At 41.9% G+C, this 16,170-nt stretch overlaps 1 protein-coding gene across 1 annotated transcript in view; it reads left to right on the top strand.

The window, feature by feature from the left end:
• Nucleotides 1–16,170, top strand: part of Srpx (sushi repeat containing protein X-linked) — an 89,777-nt gene that overhangs the window by 59,126 nt on the left and 14,481 nt on the right. The window contains exons 3-7 of the mRNA XM_010636202.2: nt 1,155–1,346; nt 2,913–3,089; nt 10,079–10,205; nt 13,683–13,804; nt 14,510–14,689. Coding sequence (XP_010634504.1) covers nt 1,155–1,346; nt 2,913–3,089; nt 10,079–10,205; nt 13,683–13,804; nt 14,510–14,689 — 798 coding nt within the window. The remainder of the gene's footprint in view (nt 1–1,154; nt 1,347–2,912; nt 3,090–10,078; nt 10,206–13,682; nt 13,805–14,509; nt 14,690–16,170) is intronic.

Below are 16,170 nucleotides of genomic sequence, written 5' to 3'. Positions count from 1 at the left end.
CCTGTGCCAAAAAAAAAAAAAAAAAGAAAAAAACGTGCTACATGCAGGAGACCCGGACAGGACCACGAGTTTTCTGGGCTGAGAAGCAAGCCCTTAGGAATTATCCTCAGAAAAGAATTCCTAAGAAAGTGAAACAGTGCCTGTCCTCCTTTCTCACCACAAGATGGCGCACTGAGCCCACTCACAGACAGCCAGGTCCTGGCGTGGAGTGATGAGCCAGCAGCTCTAAGAAAGTGGTTGTTCACAGCGCTGCTAGCCCCGCAGATTTAAGGGAGCTCATCTCTGGTCACTGTGGATTGTAGGAAATTACCGAAGTAGCCACTGTGGAAACTTCCCCACAAATAAACTAGTTTTGCCCTTATATCTTATGATTCTCGGAGAACACTTTTCAAATACGCAGGGGACAAGTTCTGATTTATTAGTGTCATTCTAGTTATGCTCTGGGCAGCAATGAAACACATATCGAAACACCCTGCAACATTGTAACCTTGGAAGCTTGTCACTTTCTTACCTAAATGGGTACATCTGAAGAAGGGGGCTGTTTCCCTACATGGAGCAATTATTCTGTAACTTTAAGCCAAAATTAGGGACTGTCGCAAAAATCTGGAAACTGTGTCTTAGTTCAAATTAATAATCAACAGTACTGTGATTTTTTAGAGGATATGGATACAGCTGGGAAGAAATCCAAATTCACCATTATTGACCCCCATGCACTATGTACGGATGGTTAGAGTTAGAGTACAGAGTGGTATCGATGACTACCAAGAGATTTATGGATCTACTTTGTGGAGATACTAGAAATAGCAAGCATTTATGGAACATTTCCTGTGGCTAGTGACTGTGTTAAATGTTGATATGCATTTTTGTCTAGTCCTGATAAAAGCCTTGTGGCATGGGCATACGTACTGACTCAGAGAGGTGAGGTAACTTGGCCAAGGTCACACAGCTAGTCACGGAGGTACTTGGATTCATCTCCAGCTATATGTGACACCTAGTCCCTAGATCTTAACCTCCTTACCCAGAGACATCTAAGGAAACACAGGGCACTACTGAAGGTCCAATATCCGGGAGCAGCCATCCTGGAACTACAAGAGTAAGGGTAACATGTTTTGACTATGTCGTTTGCTTCCCACTTTTGTTTCTGCTACCTGTAGACACTCCATGGTGCTCTTCCATCAAGGTGAAGTATGGGGACGTGTACTGCAGGGCCCCTCCAGGAGGGTACTACAAAACGGCCCTGGGAACCAGGTGTGACATCCGATGCCGGAAGGGATATGAGCTGCACGGCCCTTCCCAGCTGATCTGCCAGTCAAACAAGCTGTGGTCTCACAAGGTCATTTGCAAACGTGAGTAGCCCAGCCCTGAGCCACATCCCCAGGAGGACAGTCAGAGCCAAAGTTCTTTTGTTCTGAGATCGGGGCTTTTCAGTGAACACTGAGGAGAAAAAGCCTCCTGTGAACTGAAGCCTGTGGGTTTCTAAACTATGGTTGAAGTGGGATGGCTCCCTTCAGAGAGAAAAGTGTGATCAAGCTGTTTGGGGGAACCGCTGCCCACCGCAGAAGAGATTTGCCCAGCAAATAGGAGATGTTTGTTCAGTAAGTGCTGGATCCTGAAGAGGTGTTCGGGATTTAAAGACAAATAAGACTCACACAAGCTCTGCCAGGAAGGGGCTCACAGAATAGTACACAGCAGGGAGCAGATGTAGACCACGAGGTAGTCAGACAAGGGCCCTGAGCCAGGATCTATGGTAGTATATTAAAGAAAAATACAATAAAAAAGAAGTGGTCTCTTAAGGAGGAGGGGCTTAGGGAGGTAGAAAAGAGTCACTGAAGCAGGATACGTACTACATGAAAGGTGAATCTCTCAAGAGAGCATTTTGGGGCCTGGCTTCGGACAAGTGTTCTCTCATTTGAAAGGGCACACACGGTGCAGCGCTAAGGAAGCACATTGTAGTTGTCTTTGTTATTCAAAACAGCCACCCCTTTGAGAATTAGTGTTTTCCAAGTACTTCACACACATTCAGATTTTCCAGAAATGCTCTCTATATGGGTGCCATTGCTTTAACTTCATTTTAGGAACACGGAGGCTCAAGTCTGCAGCCGTGTGATCCCTGGAGCAGGCAGACTATACAACTAGGTGACTTTCTGGATATTTAAGCAGCATTTTACCCAGATCTCCCTGATGCCCCTTTACCAGTTCTAGGTATCCATCCTCCAGCTTCTGAGTGCTTTGCTCCTTAAGACTTGCACTTCCACTTTCCAATTTCTTCAAAGGAATTAGAAACTGGAAACTGCTCTTTCAGAGCACTGCTGTCTCTCTCTCTCCCTCCCTCCTCCCTCCACCCTCTCTCACCTTACAAGGAAAAGCATCTCTCTGGGGCAGGCATTGCAGAAGACTGAAGGCAGGCAGACTTGGAGCTGTCATTCACCCTCTAGAGCTAGGGCAGCCGAGCAGGAGCTGACAGAGGCTGCCTGCCAGAGATCCCCCTTGCTTGGCTCCCTCCCTTACATGTTTAGCTTCACCTTCTCCTTCTTGTTCTCCCTGGGAGACTTACTGAACCACTGATTAACAAATCCTCATCCTACACAAATCTTCATCTCAAGGTATGCTTCTTGGAAACAGCCTAAGACAGATAGTAACCACCCTAAGCCTGTCTGGCATGAAACTTTGTGTCTCTTTGGTGTGATGTGCATATATCCAACCCCTAAGCTTCTCCCTATATGCTTATAGTTTCTGGATTCTGAAACTCAGTGGACAAAAATTAAGAAATACTGAATATCTGATTTTCTTTCTTTCTTTCTTTCTTTCTTTCTTTCTTTCTTTCTTTCTTTCTTTCTTTCTTTCTTTCTTTCTTTCTTTCTTTCTTTCTTTCTTTCTTTCTTTCTTTCTTTCTTTCTTTCTTTCTTTTCCAGAAAAGCGATGTCCTACACTTGCCATGCCCACAAATGGAGGCTTTAAATGCGCTGATGGTGCCTACTTTAACTCCCGGTGTGAATATTACTGCTCACCAGGATACACACTGAAAGGGGAGCAGACAGTCACATGTATGGACAACAAGGCCTGGAGTGGCCGACCAGCCACCTGTGTGGGTAAGAAAATGCCCTGGCTCTCAGGACAGTGCTTTGGGAGGAGCAGGGAGTGTTCCTATGGTAGATTTTAAAGCCAGCATCCGTATTCTGCATGTGAAGCATAAGCACTCAGCTCTGTTTTCAGTAGCTCTCTTCATACTTGGCTCCCTGGCTCAGCCTTAAGGCCTAACCCCAGTCTCTGTGTTAGAGCTGACTTCAAAGCTTATGGCTTCTACACAGCTTTTGTCTCTTTCTTGGGTTGCTTTTGAGGCAACTGCAGGCTGGCAGAATACAGTGTATAGTCTGATGGGTCACGTGGAGGTTCTGCCCTGTAGCATTGAGCAGAATTGTTGACAGTTGCAGAGAGTCCTGCAGAGAACATGTAAATGCATTTCAGTTGACAGACAATTCCTTTGTTGTTGACTGGTGCTCAGCAAGCACTCAGTGTGTTTAGCAGGAAGGGATTGAAATATTTTGCCTTACTCTGGGTTTTTCTGGGGCGGGACATCCAGTGTTCCCACAGTGAGGTGTGGCCCTGGAAGCAGCACCTGGGAACTTATTCGCAATGCAAATTATCACATTCCCCTTCTGAATCCAAAAGCCTGGTGTACTGGTGTTTTTTGAGTTGCTCCAAGTGATTAGGAACCATTGTCCCAAGGGGCTATTTACTCATAATAAACTGAGAGATGCCAGGATCTACTCTTAGAGAACATTCCAGTCGAATCACCCATTCTACAGATGAAGCCTGAGAGATCAGTTGATTTTCCTGAGCTTGCACAGAGACAAGCCTGAGACACTTATCTCCAGGCTCTCCCAGGTTTAAGTCTCTGAATTCCGAGATAGCGCTGGTCCTAGGCTCCAAGGCAGCTGGCCATGGGATCTTGGCTCCTCCCTGCTTGTATCTGTCCATCTTCCAGAGAAGTGTTTAGCCCAGTCTGCTAAAATGCTTTACCCCAAGGACTCCTTCCTGACTGTTCAGTGTCAGCACATTTACTTTAAGTGTAAGATGAAAATTGATGCTAACTCCTGGAGGCTAATGTCAGACGATTCTCCTGGCCTGGACTGTCTTCATAATGACAAAGCCATCTACTGTCTTTGACCACTGCTTTCGCTGGCAGCATTAGCTATTCTCATGATGAAGTCACGTGACCGGTGCGCTCTAGTCAAAGAATCAGCCTGAAGATGTGATCCAAACTGTTTTATATCAAATTCAGGGCCTAGACCATACTTTGAATCTATTTGACAAGAGCAATAAATGCTTCTGGAACCTTCCCAGAGGGAGAGAGAGGAACTAAGAGATGCCCTCCAAATTCAGAAGATTTATCTCATGGTTTTCCAAGACAAAGTTCAGGCAAATTTTGGGGGGATGGAGAATTGTGCATTAAATTGGGCGAGAGTGGCAAAATGGGGTGAAGCAAGCCCCAAGAGAGTTTTAAGCTCCCAGGGGAAATAAAAAAAGAAATAGATAAAGCAAGTGGGCAATGCTCTTTTTGATTTTGGTGACAGTCTAGGTGGTTTGTCGCCAACGACTTTTACTCCAAAGGTATCATTTACTCCTTTGGCTTTGAATGTATTAAATTAGTTTTATAAGTTTGTTTGTGTGTTGGCAAAGATAGGGGGTCCTTGAGCATAAGTCAGAGCCTCAACCTATTTTCAGAGCTGACACGTGGTGGCTTAGGAGGTCACAGGTTTCCATATAACCTCTAGCAGGTCATCTTGGCCAACATTGTGCTGAGCACTGAGAAAATCCGACCGGTTCTCTTCCAGGCTGGGAGGAAAGAAGGAACACTGGGGTTTCTTTGACTCCCAGGTGATCGGTTCAGTGGAATAGCTAATTTGAAAGTGCCACAAGTTCAAATTAATTCTCTTATTCTGACTTCGTTCTGGCAGGGACTCAAATTCATGCTCATTTTAGAAATGGATATAAATAATTAAATGTAGGAGCAAAATCGATAAAATACATACATACGTACCGCATTATAAATGGCAGGAAATAAAGTAGGCAAATAATCACTACTTCCATTGATACAAAAAAAGTTCTTTGGAATGGAACCACTTTAGTATTGGGGTGTATTATTTCCTTTTATTTTTAGTTATTTTTGATTACATAGAACATTGGACAGTTGGAATTAGAAGTTCTCATTTAAAGACTAGGTTTTGAGTAGACACATGAGCTGTCCTTTAGCATAATATAGTTTTCTATGCCAGAATGAGAAGAAAAAAAATAAAGATGGTTTTAAAGCAATGGATGAGCTGAGTGTGATGGCACACACCTGTAATCCCAGCACTCGGGAGGCTGAGGCAGGAGGATCACTGTGAGTTCGAGACCAGCCTGGGCTACATAGTGAGTTCCAGGTCAGTCTCAACTACATAGTGAAACCCTGTCTCAAAAATAAATAAATAAATAAATAAACAAATAAACAAACAAACAAATAAATAACCATGGATGAAGAAAACAGAGCAAATGTCTTTTCAGATGCAGAGCGTACCCTTTTAGTTTCTTCAACAAAAGACAATATACAAGGCAACTTGGTTTTTGGAATTGCTCACTTCTTATTTTGTATTTTCTACAGACCAGATGGAGATTTGCTAACACCAGTGAAGTTCTAGATAAAATACTTCTAATGGTTCACTTTCCTTGCTTCCCAACTGTCTGATAGATGGGTTTACCTGGTGACCCATAGGAACAATTGTTAGGCTGCAATGCAAGATTCAGCTGGTGATAAATTTATCATCACTGGGGCTAAACAGAAAGGTATCAGATGGTCTTAAATTATGCTGATGGGAGGAGGTTGACAAATACACATTCTTCTGCAAACTTTCAGGAGTCTAATTACAATTTTGAAAGAATTTGATAGGGATATTGACCCAATTTTTGCCTTACATGACTTGCCAGTGCAGTCTGAACAGCTACACTTCTAGTCGGGTACTGTAATATAAAGGAATGATTAGGGGATTTTTACTTCTTCATTCAGGTGAAGATGCTGACTTTTAATTGTAGATTTCATTACTTCCCTTCTTGCTTCTCTTGTTCTTTCTGGAAAGTTCTCAGAAAACTTATGGTGTCAAAGAAATAGAAACATTTTCCAGAGCCATCCATAGGGATTGTGCTGTGGCTGGGGAAAGCAAACAAGTGGGTGAATTTTAGTGACCAGGTGTGCTCTGCCTTTCAGAGTCACTTACTTCCAATGCCCCCATAAAAAACTCTCCTTTCTCCACCACCAGTCTCAAACTCATATTTATTTCAGAGACCTATTTCTGCACAGTAGACCACAAAGGTTTCAAAAAGCTGTCATCAATCCATGATTCTCTCAATTGGAAATCTGGGCAGGGCTCAGTGGGGATGGCTTATCTCTGCTATCTTTTGTAATGACTGAGGTGACTGACTAGGCCTGGAGGATCCAAGATGGCTTCGCTGAGATATCTGGCACCTCAGCTGGGGGAAGCTCAACTTGCTGGAGCCTGTCTGTCTGTCTGTCTGTTTCATTCTCATTCTTGTTCTTGCTCTTATCCTTTTTACATAGCCTCTTTATTCAGTTGTACTGCCTTACACGGCAGATGGCTTTCAAAGTGAAAACTAAAGGTGCCAGACGCTTGAAGAGCCTAAAACTGGAAATGGCATAGGGTAACTTTCCTTGCATTTTATTGGCAGGACTTTTTTTTTTTTAACTTTTCTCCCTGTTTCCACCACCTACCTTGTTAGACATGTTAAAGATTCCCAACTAAACAGTTCAACTGCCATAGTTGATACACTGCAGAATATTTGTTTCTCACATTTTCTATGCAGAGAGTGAAGTAGGTCTCAGAAAAGAGAGTGTATTGGACAGAGAGCAAGGCCAAGATTTTCTCTGGGGTTTCAGGGTTTCCACACAATAACTGGCTCTTCAGTAATTATGTTTCTATAGTAACTTTATTCATTTCATTCATAGAAATGGATTATAACATGTAAAAGCTGTGGTGGTCATGACTAGGGAATAATAGACTTAAGTCTCTTGAGCACTGGCTGGTGGACAGGCCAGTTGGTCTCATCAGCTGAGAGGTAGGACGGCTGCCTGAGGATGCATTAGAATCAAGTCTGGTTGTGAATCTTTTAAGGATTCATGGGGAAGGCAACCCCAAAACACTAAGTGAACAGCAGGCAGACCACAGAAGCATTTGGGTTATTAAAAGAAATTGAAAATATATAACAGTGTCTTTACAATCCAAGACCACAGAGAAATTCCAAGGGAGGAGATGGTTCCCACTCTACAAGTGGGGATGCTAATGTTACTCAGTCTAATGAATAGTTACGCAGATTCAATGAAATAATGGGGTGGGTGCATAGGAAGGATTCAGTATATATTGCCTATTCTTTGTGGTGATTTATTTATTCTTGCTTCTGGTTTGGAAGAGTGGGGCATCTGAAAAAGTAGGCCAGTCTCAGCTGGTCATTGTTAGCCAGACATTAGCAGGCTGTGGGAAGCACTGAGACTCTACGCATATAACCTACTTTGGAGCATGTTTGCTAACACTGTCAGTACATACTGTTGATACAGAAAAATAAAACAGCATCTTATGCACATGTTTAGTTTACCTGACTCAGAGACTGAGAATTTCTCATCTCTGACAGTATCTTTTCCATGAAAATATGGTAATTACACAGTATAATTCTACATGGAAATTCATACATTCTCTTTGGCCCCATTTCTTTTGCTTAAAGTATTTTCATATATATCAGTAGTTCTACTGAGGACTGAACCCAGGGCATTTGCACTGAATTATATCCCCAGCCCTGTTTTATTTTGAAACAAAGTTCTTGCTAAGTCATTAAGTTGCCCAGGCTGAGCTTGAACTTGTGATCCTTATAGATGTGTGCCACCAATGCTGGCTCATAATGCATATTTTTTAAAAATTAGGAGGCAACTGTATCTAACTATCAGACAGCAGGCATAGTGTACTTGTCTTTCTGAGTCACCCAAAGTTGTGAAATGCTTATCTGAATTATGAAAGTCTGTCATCTATCACCTGTCATAGCAAAAGGAATGGATTTTAAAAAATAACAATTGAAAATAGACACCTCGGGGGCCGGGGATTTAGTTCAGTGGTTCTGCCGCCTTCCTTGCAAGGGCAAGGACTCGAGTTCAACCCCCAGTACCAAAAAACAGCAACAGCAGCAGCAACAACAACAACAACAACAACAACAACAACAAAACCAAAAATGAAAATAGACACCTTGAGTGCATTAAAAGCACCTTCCATTTCACCATTACACTAATATTATCAACTGTAAGGGGCATATTTTTTTCATATTTTAATATCTCTGAAATTGGGATGCATCTCACAATCAGTAGTGACTTAGATTCAGTGAAATGTGGTAGTTATTCAATTTAGAATTAATGTATTATGACTGTTAATTCACACTTCATTGAAGCATGATACAGATTGAAAATAAATTTGGATAGCTAAAAGTAAACTTGGTTAAAAAATTTTTCATAATTTCTAGCCCTAAATCGAATGAGAAGTTATTATAGAAGACACAGGAGAAAGTATATGAAGAATTTTACTTGATATGTTTAACTCTCAAGACGTTTGTGATTCAGGATCAAAAAGATACTTAATTTTCATTTAGGTTGTAATAGTGCTGATAATCATTGGTTGATCTGTAAAGCAATGGAGTAGTGAAGGTCATACACTCTCTTTAAACATATTCTGTTTAATTCTTGATGGTACTGCTCAGAACCATTAAGTAGAATTTTCAAGTTTGAACTTCCTCTTGTGATTTCCCTTCAGCTAGAAGATGAAGTACAACCTTGTGTGGGATTGACATTTAAAAATTTTTCTAGCCTTTCTTATCAACTCATGCTGATAGTGAGAGACACAATTTCTACTCTTGGGTAGAGAAAGTTGAGAAATTTGGGAAGTCCTTGAAGGGACATAACCCCAGGTAAAACTACTGTCTCAGAACCCTAAACCATAGGTGTGGTCCAGTGGCAGTTGGAGAAGTGGACTCACACAGATATTCATTGCTATTTTGGCACCAGGTATAACAATTACGGAAAGGAGAACTTGCTCAGTGTAGTGCTCTGATCTGTGTTACAATTCACATCACCACTGTCTGCACGCATAGTCTTAAATCATCTAAGCTCTCTGAGATTCAGTTCGCACATCATGAAGTGAGAGAGTTGTGGGGGGCTCCTTTACACCTCCATAGCATTCACTTTTACCTTGCCTGGGGCAGTGCCATTTTCCACCGTGATTTATATTTCAGATGTGGTGACATAGTTCCCCTCGTAGACTGCAAACTCTTTGACAAGTCAGGAGCACCTGATTTTCTTGCATCTACAATCTGAATAGTTAGAATGAGGCCTTGGATGATAGGCACTTGTGAAGAGTTGTTGCTTTGAATTGAATCAACTACATGATACCTAGGGTATGTTTCTTTTTCTAGTATTCTGTGATGCTGGGGTTTTGTTTTGTTTGTTTGATTTTTAGTACTGGAGATTGAACCCAAGGCCTTCACACTGAGCTATATTTCCAGTCATTTTTAAAATTTTAATTTTTTATTTACAGACAGAATCTCGTCAAATTGCTAATGGCTCGGCCTGGGCTCAAACTAGCGATCCTCCTGCCTCACCCTCCTACACTGCTGGGGTTTCAGGTGTGAACCATCACACTCAGCTCTGTGACGTTGTTTTTAAAGCAGGATGGATTTGTTAAAGCTGAATGACACCTGGCTTCAACTGAGTGATTTTAGTGTTACCAGGCCAATAGGCAGAGTTCGCAGCATGGAAAGGAAGAAGCTGTAGCTAATGCTATATACCCTACGAGATACAGTACTCCACAAGGCCAGAAGATTACAGATTTAGTCCTGTGTGTGAGAGTACTTACACAACCTTAAAAGCTCAGCAGGGCAGAAAGGGCAAAAGAGAAATAGAGAGTGAACAGATTCTTCCTAACTGGAGAGTGAGCCCCAATTTGATAGGGTATATCAATCATATCGATGGTGACAATGTTTTGGGTTATATTTTCAGATATAGAACCTCCTAGAATCAAGTGTCCCAGTGTGAAGGAACGCATTGCGGAGCCCAATAAGCTGACAGTTCGGGTGTCCTGGGAGACCCCAGAAGGAAGAGACACAGCAGATGGCATTCTTACTGAGTAAGCAAAATTTGGCAGCTGGAGTGATCTTATCTGTTTTCTGTGAGACATTTGTGACCCAGAGTGAGGGAGTGTATCTATTGTACTCTTATTTCTATTTTTAAATGCAGTTTCTCTCGTCACCATCTAACATACTATATACACTACTTAGACAATTGCCTGTTTACTTTAGTGTGTTCACTGTCATATCCCTAAAGGCTAGAACTGTGGCTGGCATATAGTTAGCACTCAGTAAATATTTTCTGAAGGAAGAAGGGAAGAGGAAGAGCAGAAGGAGGAAGAGGAAGCCAGTTTGTAAGTTAGGGATAGAATCACCCCCATTGCCTGCCTAGAGGGCACTTACTCATGCCCACACGCCTTTTGAAGGCATCTCCTGCACTGGGAAGCCTTCTGTGTCTCCCAGACAGAGCCAGCGGCTGCCCACTGTGTGCTCTCTGGGTACGGTTAGAGTAAGGGCAAACCTTTTAGAGCTTTCCATGATAAGCAGCTCGCGGTGGCACATGTACCATAGGTTTGCCAGCACTGGCGTAGCACAAAACTTTCCCACCCCCCCCTTTTGGGGTTGCACCTTTTTTAAAAATTAATTTTGATTTTCAATTTATTTTTAAAACATTTGACAGCAGCAAACACAGAAGCTTCTAAAAAAGAGACAGTGTCTTCTGTTTCTTTCCTACTTCAACCCTTGTAAAACAGGTGGTTTCCTTTGGTGAAGTTCAGCTGCATCTCCTAATTATCATTTTGGCCTCTACCCCAGAAGTACGTTCTCAGAGGCCATGACTTTTTGTCAGCATGCTCCCATCTGTGCCTTGAAGTACACATCCCAGTTAGACCACCCACACTTTCCATCTCTGGACAGAAGGATGGCTCTGACTCATCTCCTGCTGAGCCATACTGAAAGACTTACTAAAATCCTATCAAACCAGTCTGTGCACAATGAAACAGCTCTACGCAGTTATTACCAATAACAAATGTCTCCTAGTGAGAGGAGATCAAGTCTGTCACTCGGCCTTGTGTTCATATATGAGGTGCGATTGGAAACTACAATGAATACTTCAGTTTTTAAAAGTTACAGTAAATGACACATTGCCATGAACTCTCCTCAAAATGTTTCCCGTTTTGTTTTCAAACTCACTTATCTCATCTCATCACTCTTGCCGCTTTCTGAAGCGACTCTGGAAATCCTCTTTTGTAAGTGTCTTTAGGAGGCGTGATAAAAAACATGGTGAAGGCTGATGCCATGTGCCACCCAATGGGAAGGCAGGTTTATAAAAACATTACAAGGAGTCTTTGTTCATGAAAGGTAAATATTTTCAATCAATTCTTGACACTGAGGCACATATGGCAGCCCAACTAAAGATACTCAAGGGAAAAGGACTTCCAGAACTTCAGAAATTGGCGAGAATAATGGGGTAAGTGTATTGGAGGTGAGGGAAATTTTTTCTTTCCAGTTGAGTTTATTGGTACATTTTAGGTATACAGTACAGTCACATGCATCATTGGGGTCTTGTACCTCTACATGACAGGTCTTGTTTCTCATGTTTTCCCATTGTCCCTGCCCTCCCTTCACCCCCTCCTCCCCTCCCCATCTACAAACATTTTATTTCCATCTTTCCATTATCTCACATTTTTTTCTTTTCCCTTATTACCCTTCCCCTACCCACCCCACCTTCCCTACACCTTTAGCCCCTTTCTTCCCATTTCACCATGTCAGTAATCTTATTACGATCTTATGTATTATTACAGTTTATTCACACCAGAGAAACTATTTGGTAGGGAAATTTTTTAGGGGAATTAATGCAGTATATCTTTTACTATAATAATTTTTAAATTTAAAAATTCACTGTAGTTTTTTTTACCATATCCCATATTCTGTTCTTGCATCTTCCCAAATGTATCATCTAATTAAATAACAGTACTACTTGTGTTTCTCATTGTAACTTTGTAAAGACATAGTTTCACTATTTGCTGTCTATGATGGTGGACATCTATAATACCAGTTACTCAGGAGGCTGAGGCAGGAGGATCTTGATCTCAAGGCCAGCCTGGGAAACCTAACAAGATCGTGTCTTTTTTTAAAAATTATTTGCTATCACATGCATATGTCATAAATCCCTTAGGAGAAACTTAGGGTAATGGGGATTAAAAAGCAGGCCACTAAATACAAACACACACACACACACACACACACACACACACACACACAGAAAAACAGTAAGTCAGTTGACATCGTCAGGGATTGGGCGTTATTTATCTTGGTCTCTTTGGTGTCTAGTGCAATGTCTGGCCCACGCTTTAGCACATAGTAAGTTGTTATATTTTTGAAACCATTCTTGTTGAAATTCTGTATAATCAACGCAAAATATTAAGTTACCAGATGCTTCCATTTATCTAAAAGCTTTGCAAAGGTATTCACCCTGGTATTTTGCAGGTAACCTGCATATTATAGTTAGAAATGTGACATTTTAAAAGAGCATCTTAGTAGCCCTCTGCCATTCCCTCTGGTCAGGGAAACTGTCTGCCTCCCAAGTTCCACCACCCAGAGCCCACACAGGCTTGGAGTGGATGTCACAGTAAAGATGTGCCAGTGGGCTGGAGGTCCCAGAAGGCTGCCTTGGCCCTTTTCCCATTCTTGCTTTTGGCTCCTTGCTTTCCTGGCATTTTTCCCATGACTTCTTTCCCCCAAGTCTTAATCCAAGCTACCATTTGCCTCTAAGGAAAAGGTTCTTGTGTGGCGTTCTGAGACAAGCGCCTCTTTCAAGCTCTCTTAGCAACTCTTTCTGTTATTTGCATGGCACAGATGGAGTCTCAGAAATGTTAGCAGCCACTTAGGTTTGAAAGATTGTTCCCTTTAGGTTTATCCAAATTTATATTGTGCTTCTTAAGGGTCTTAAGACATCTAAAGCTAAGAGTGGCATATCTCTAAGTGGTGGGCTTTCTGACACTTACCCAAGACCCCTTCCTTCATATCTTATAAATGGCCACCTCATCCACCTGTATGTAAGGCTTTTCTCAGTAGTGACAGTGATAATACCACATGTCCGTTGTTAACAAGTATTCTCATCATTTCTAAGCACTTAGTAAGATGTAGAATTATCTAGATATAGAAAAACATGGAAAACCTGGCATTTTATCACGTTGTAGCTATTAGTTTTCTCATCAGATAGCAAGAAGAGAGACACTGGAGTCACTCCAGCTGTGTGATCTTGGCAAGTTCCTTAACCTTTTGGTGCCTCAATTTCTGCATCTGTGAAATGGGGAGAATATGACCTACCTAAAAGGGTTGTTGTGAGGATCAAAAAAACTAAAACAGAGGAAAACTTAAGAGATTCTATTCATCACAAAATCTTTGTTCTGGTCAAACTGTCCCCGTGGCTCCCCTTCAGTATCCCTACTCCTGTGCAGAGTGGGGCAACTGCTTTTTAGGTCTGTAAGAATCATCGTTGATGTTCCCGTTTTTTTTTTCTTCTCCCTTCTAAGTGTTATTCTTAAAGGCCTTCCCCCAGGCTCAAATTTTCCAGAAGGAGATCACAAGATCCAGTACACAGTCTATGACAGAGCTGAGAACAAGGGCACTTGCAAATTTCAAGTGAAAGTAAGAGGTAAGAGTACTATTTATGGGATTCTCCCCCTCCAGAGAAGAGCCAAAGGGAAAAGGGAAGCAGGCTCTCATGCAAAAACTCTGAATACCCTCTGTAGGGATCCTTGCCAGCTCTGGCTCAGTCTCTGGGGGTTCTGGGGGAAGTGACACAGATTTCTTTGATAGGGTTCAGTGCTGGCAGATTATACGAGACATTCCATGGGTCTGGTTTCTCAAGAGCCCATTGATGCCCAGGAGGATGTTACTCAATAACTTGCTATCCCTGAGTGTGGTTAACCAGCTAAAGCCTACAAGCCCTTCTAAAATCAGGGTGGTTAAGAGCCTCCTAGTGTGGACTACCAGAAGACCTTGTTCTTTATGTTCCAAACTATTGGTCTACCTGAAAAAAAAAATGTTTTTGAGGATTGTTTTATGCCTCATGGCTTTCACTGCTAATTACTAATCATCTTTACCCTTTAGTGTTCTGAGCTCAGCCTCCTCATCTGTAACACAGGACTGAAGCAATTGATAGTGGTCTTGTTGATGTGAATAGTGACCATTCCAAGGAACACTCAGTGACAAAATAGTCGTTGCTACCCCCTCACTCATTTCACAGGAGAATATAAAAACCTTGTTGCAAAACAGAGGCCTCTGAGGCCTTATCTTTTCTGGTTACTCTGTAGAAGGGAGCCCAGCGCTAAGATTCTTATGTGTTTATGTCGCACAGTCAGACGCTGCGGCAAGCTCAATGTCCCAGAGAATGGTTATATGAAGTGCTCCAGTGATGGTGACAATTATGGAGCCACCTGTGAGTTCTCCTGCATCGGTGGCTACGAGCTCCAGGGTAGCCCTGCCCGAGTATGTCAGTCCAACCTGGCTTGGTCTGGCACCGAACCCACCTGTGCAGGTATGTGTGTAGCCCTCTCTCCAGCCTGCAGCAGAACTTGAAGACTGCTTGACTCTAGATTTCAGTACAGGAAAGAAGATTTCATTTCACGCACTTTGAAAAGTTTGTTGCTGTCCCTTATCACCCAAGTGGGCGAACATAGTTCCTGCTGAACCTCATCTTACCCTGCCTTCCTCCTTTTGCCTCTGACGGTCTTCTGATTTTCCTATTGTGTCTTCTAAGGAGAAAGCTAGGGAACTGAGTGCCAGCCTTTTGTGACATTATGAATCAAAAAAGTCTGCTCTAGTTACCTCTGTTGGTCTCTTCTGCAGATGCAGGATCTTACAAAGCCAGTATGCTGCTGATTATGGACAATATAATGCCTATTTTGCAGTGCTAGCTGGAAAGCCGTGCAGACTCTGAGCATTTGAAATCTTTACTCCTATGTAAAGTAAAGAAAATAATCCCTCACTTACCTCTCTAGTGATTGAAAGGATTAAATGAAGCCATCCATCAAGCAGTGGCATAATGCAGTGCCTGGCACAGGCTATTTTAACTGGGCAAGGTGGCAAGAATAGAGTAAAGTCTGAGATATCTAGTAAATTTTGGAGATTCTTATCGATATACTTTTTTCTCATTTCCCCATAATTTTTCATCTTTATTCTCCCCTTCTGATCCCAGTCATTCAGTTAGTAGAGAGAGAGAGAGAGAGAGAGAGAGAGAGAGAGAGAGAGAGAGAGAGAGAATGAATATCTCTTATCTATCATCCCATCATCTGAATGCCTTAGGATCTTTAATATCAAACATTACATACCAGAAAGAACATACCAGATACCAGTCCCACACTCCCCAGCTAATAATTCCATGGCCATCATGCTAGCATTGAGGCCTGGGGTTCCTAGGCCTGCATGGCACTAGCTACATGTGGCTCTGTACAACTTGAAGTGAGATTATTCTAAATTGAGATGGGCTAAGTATAAAATATGTACCAATTTTAAAATCTTAGTACAAAGAGACTATACCTTTTACATTAACTACAGGTTGAAATGAAATATTTTGGATGTATTGGCTTAAGTAAAATATATTTTAAAATTATTTTCATTTATTTCTTTATATCTGTTTAATGAAGCTACTAGAAAAATTAAAAGTGTGGAGACTGCCATTATATTTCTGTTGAGTAGGGCTATCCTACACTCTGAGTGCCTGAGGCGAGGACAGGGACAAGGACTCTGTGCTACTCAGTGTGATGACCTAGGTGCGTGGAATAGAGGCTGGCACATAACAGGCACTTACTGCATTTTGGCTGAATGAATGAACGTGTGAATGAACAAATACTATAGTGCAAATCTTAGGTTTGAAATAGGAACACAGGGCTGGGAATTTAGCTCAGTGGGTCTGCTACCTGCCTCGTAAGTATAAGGTCCTGAGTTCAATCCCCATTACCAAAAAAAAAAAAAAAAAAAAAAAGAAAAAAGGAAACAAGAAAAAAAAAAAAAAAACAC

Source organism: Fukomys damarensis, unplaced genomic scaffold, assembly GCF_012274545.1.
Source record: "Fukomys damarensis isolate Sample0158 unplaced genomic scaffold, DMR_v1.0_HiC HiC_scaffold_39, whole genome shotgun sequence".
NCBI classification, from domain to species: domain Eukaryota; kingdom Metazoa; phylum Chordata; class Mammalia; order Rodentia; family Bathyergidae; genus Fukomys; species Fukomys damarensis.
Note: the sequence above shows the minus strand (reverse complement) of the source record. Positions and strands in the feature narration are given on the sequence as shown.